The sequence below is a fragment of the Limulus polyphemus genome, unplaced genomic scaffold (assembly GCF_000517525.1).
Source record: "Limulus polyphemus unplaced genomic scaffold, Limulus_polyphemus-2.1.2 Scaffold8490, whole genome shotgun sequence".
Lineage (NCBI taxonomy): Eukaryota > Metazoa > Arthropoda > Merostomata > Xiphosura > Limulidae > Limulus > Limulus polyphemus.
This window is the reverse complement of record NW_013674100.1, coordinates 12087-14511: the sequence shown is the minus strand read 5'-3', so window position 1 is coordinate 14511 and position 2425 is coordinate 12087. Positions and strand designations below refer to the sequence as shown.

The window sequence follows — 2425 nt, the reverse complement described above, 5'->3', positions numbered from 1 at the left end:
GAATTTACGTAACTTCCATCCAGGGGACGGGTATACCAGCTAGTATTCTAATAAAATATATTATGGATTTACAACAATTTTCAATAACCATATACAAGGCTGTAAGAGAGGTTTCAAACAATTACAAAAAAAGGAAAATTGTCGTAAAAATTGGAAGCGGCAACAAAAAAAAAAGTTAAAACAATAACAATAATATATGATCTACATTCGAGTAATTTTATGTAGTTACATAAAAAGTCTTAAGATGGCGCTAGCAGATATATCCTTGCGATCGCTATTATACATCAATAGCGGCTACAGTCATTTGGTTGATAATTTATTTATCATGATTAGCGTCAGTAAGTAATCATTTGTACGTGAACTTACAGAAGAGGTCTGTGGGTGCACAGAATAAAATCAGGTTTACTGTTTTTGTACACTAGGCGAGCACTACTCTGCAACCACTGCCATTTGAAATCCTTAGTCAGAAGACGATAGGCTATTAACCCAGAAGCACCAGTCTTCAACACTGTAATAAACAATACATAAGACTAATTCCCTTTTTTTTTATAAAGCTAAGGTTTTTAAGTAAACTTGTAACATTTTAACGACTTTTCAATTGTTAATGCAACACTCACAACAGTAAACTTATTTTATGATATTTCTGTTTGTCGTCAGAAAAGTGGGTTTTTGGTTTTAATTTTTAAAACTTATCACTGGTTCTTTATGAAGAAATAATCACGTCAGTTCGTCAAGCTGTATCTGATATATATCACAAGGAAATTAGTTTAATACTAAAACTCACAAATATATGACAGCATTTTAAAAGTTATAACTATGAAAAAAAAAGGAATCTCGGATGGGACACTGTATTCGATTTAGAATATGTTTGTTATTTCAGCGTTTTATCCTTAAGTGATTGCTTAACAAGATTTGGTTTTCTGTAATCACAGTTACAAGTTCTTGCACTGCTTACTAGACATGAAAACATGTAACTGTTCAGAAAGAAATAAGGTTTTTTTTGTTCTTCTGTAATTATCGAACTACACAAACTACAAATATTATGTCCTGTATTTTTTTTTTTAACCGGGCAAATTTCTCCTGTTGTGAGCCCCCTTTACAACAAATGTTTAGTGAAAAGAATGAAATCTAAAGTTAATTGGATGTAAAGTATTCAGGTAATTAGAATCAAAGAGGTCCCTTTGATGACAAAAAAAGTTCTAATGGAATGATTTCAAACTATCTTGTTTTGAGTTCAGCGGTGTCATAAATTTTTGGCAAGGGACAATATAACTGATAAGCTATCAAGAATCTACAGAATCGAGAAGATGACATTTGATTAAAATCCTGCTTCAAAGAGATAGATTTCTTTACGCAGATGACTTAGTAACCGACCAACATGAGAACTATTTCGGGAATTTCCTAATTAGAGATAACTCTAGTATGGTTCCACAAACCTGCAAGCTTGTTGACCTCGTGTCTTTTTATTTTCACTCTGTAACCTTTTATTGATTTTTTTATTTTATGTCTTTTATCTATTCATTAGTTTTAGACTTTATTGAGCTATCGACCTATCCTTCTTTTGTACAAAAAGTTTCCCGTTATTTTTTAAATTAGACATTTTTTTGCTTCAATTCTTTTTTTTTTCTTCCAAATTACGAGCAACCAGTTTATCATCTGAACAAGATTCCAAACCTTTAAGACCAGATTCGAAGTTTAGAAGATTTAATTATCTTATCAAGAACTAGGGACACTCCATCTTGTAAAGAAAGACATATTATTAAGAAGTCTAGCTACAATTCTAATCAAGCAGTAAGAATGATAACTGAGCTGTCAAATAAAATGAAACGTACAGGTCTCGACTTAATTTTGATAGTTGCTGCTATTTTATTACCCATGTAAATTGAACCCATATTAATATATAACACTTATTTAAAGGTGTCAAAACAGCCTCAGATACCATCAAAATGTACCCTATCCAATGAAAATTACATTTTTTTTTCGACAGAGCAGGCTCCTAGGGTCGGACCTATTACTACTTAGTTCCTTTTTCTTTCAAAAGTAGCATTTTTCCTTATACTAAGTTATAGATTTCTGCCTACGTTCCCTGTTTCAACATTGCAATGCGATAGGCGGCTGGACCTTACTTAATGTAAATGCATGTCTAAAAATTTTAAACTCTTTTAACCATTAGCTGTCTGACAGTTCTTCTCAATATTTATATGTAATGATTGCTATCTTTAGATTACGTAATTAAACTTCATCCTATTCACAAACTTACGTTCTTGATGGGCGTTTGCTAAATAGGCTAAGTCATCAAAATGGACTAGATCGTACCCTCCTTTGTTAGCGAGATCGGCGTCAGTATAGCCCAGTAGCTGCTTCCCTCTAGTGGTGAAAAATCAACACTGTATAATATATGTGTTATTTTATATTTTGTTAACTA

General features: G+C 32.1%; 1 protein-coding gene across 1 annotated transcript in view; it reads right to left on the bottom strand.

Moving 5' to 3' along the window:
• Positions 1–2425, bottom strand: part of LOC106475380 — a 25443-nt gene that overhangs the window by 16442 nt on the left and 6576 nt on the right. The window contains exons 4-5 of the mRNA XM_013936062.2: positions 2261–2367; positions 367–508 (exon numbers count right to left, since the gene is read on the bottom strand). Coding sequence (XP_013791516.2) covers positions 367–508; positions 2261–2367 — 249 coding nt within the window. The remainder of the gene's footprint in view (positions 1–366; positions 509–2260; positions 2368–2425) is intronic.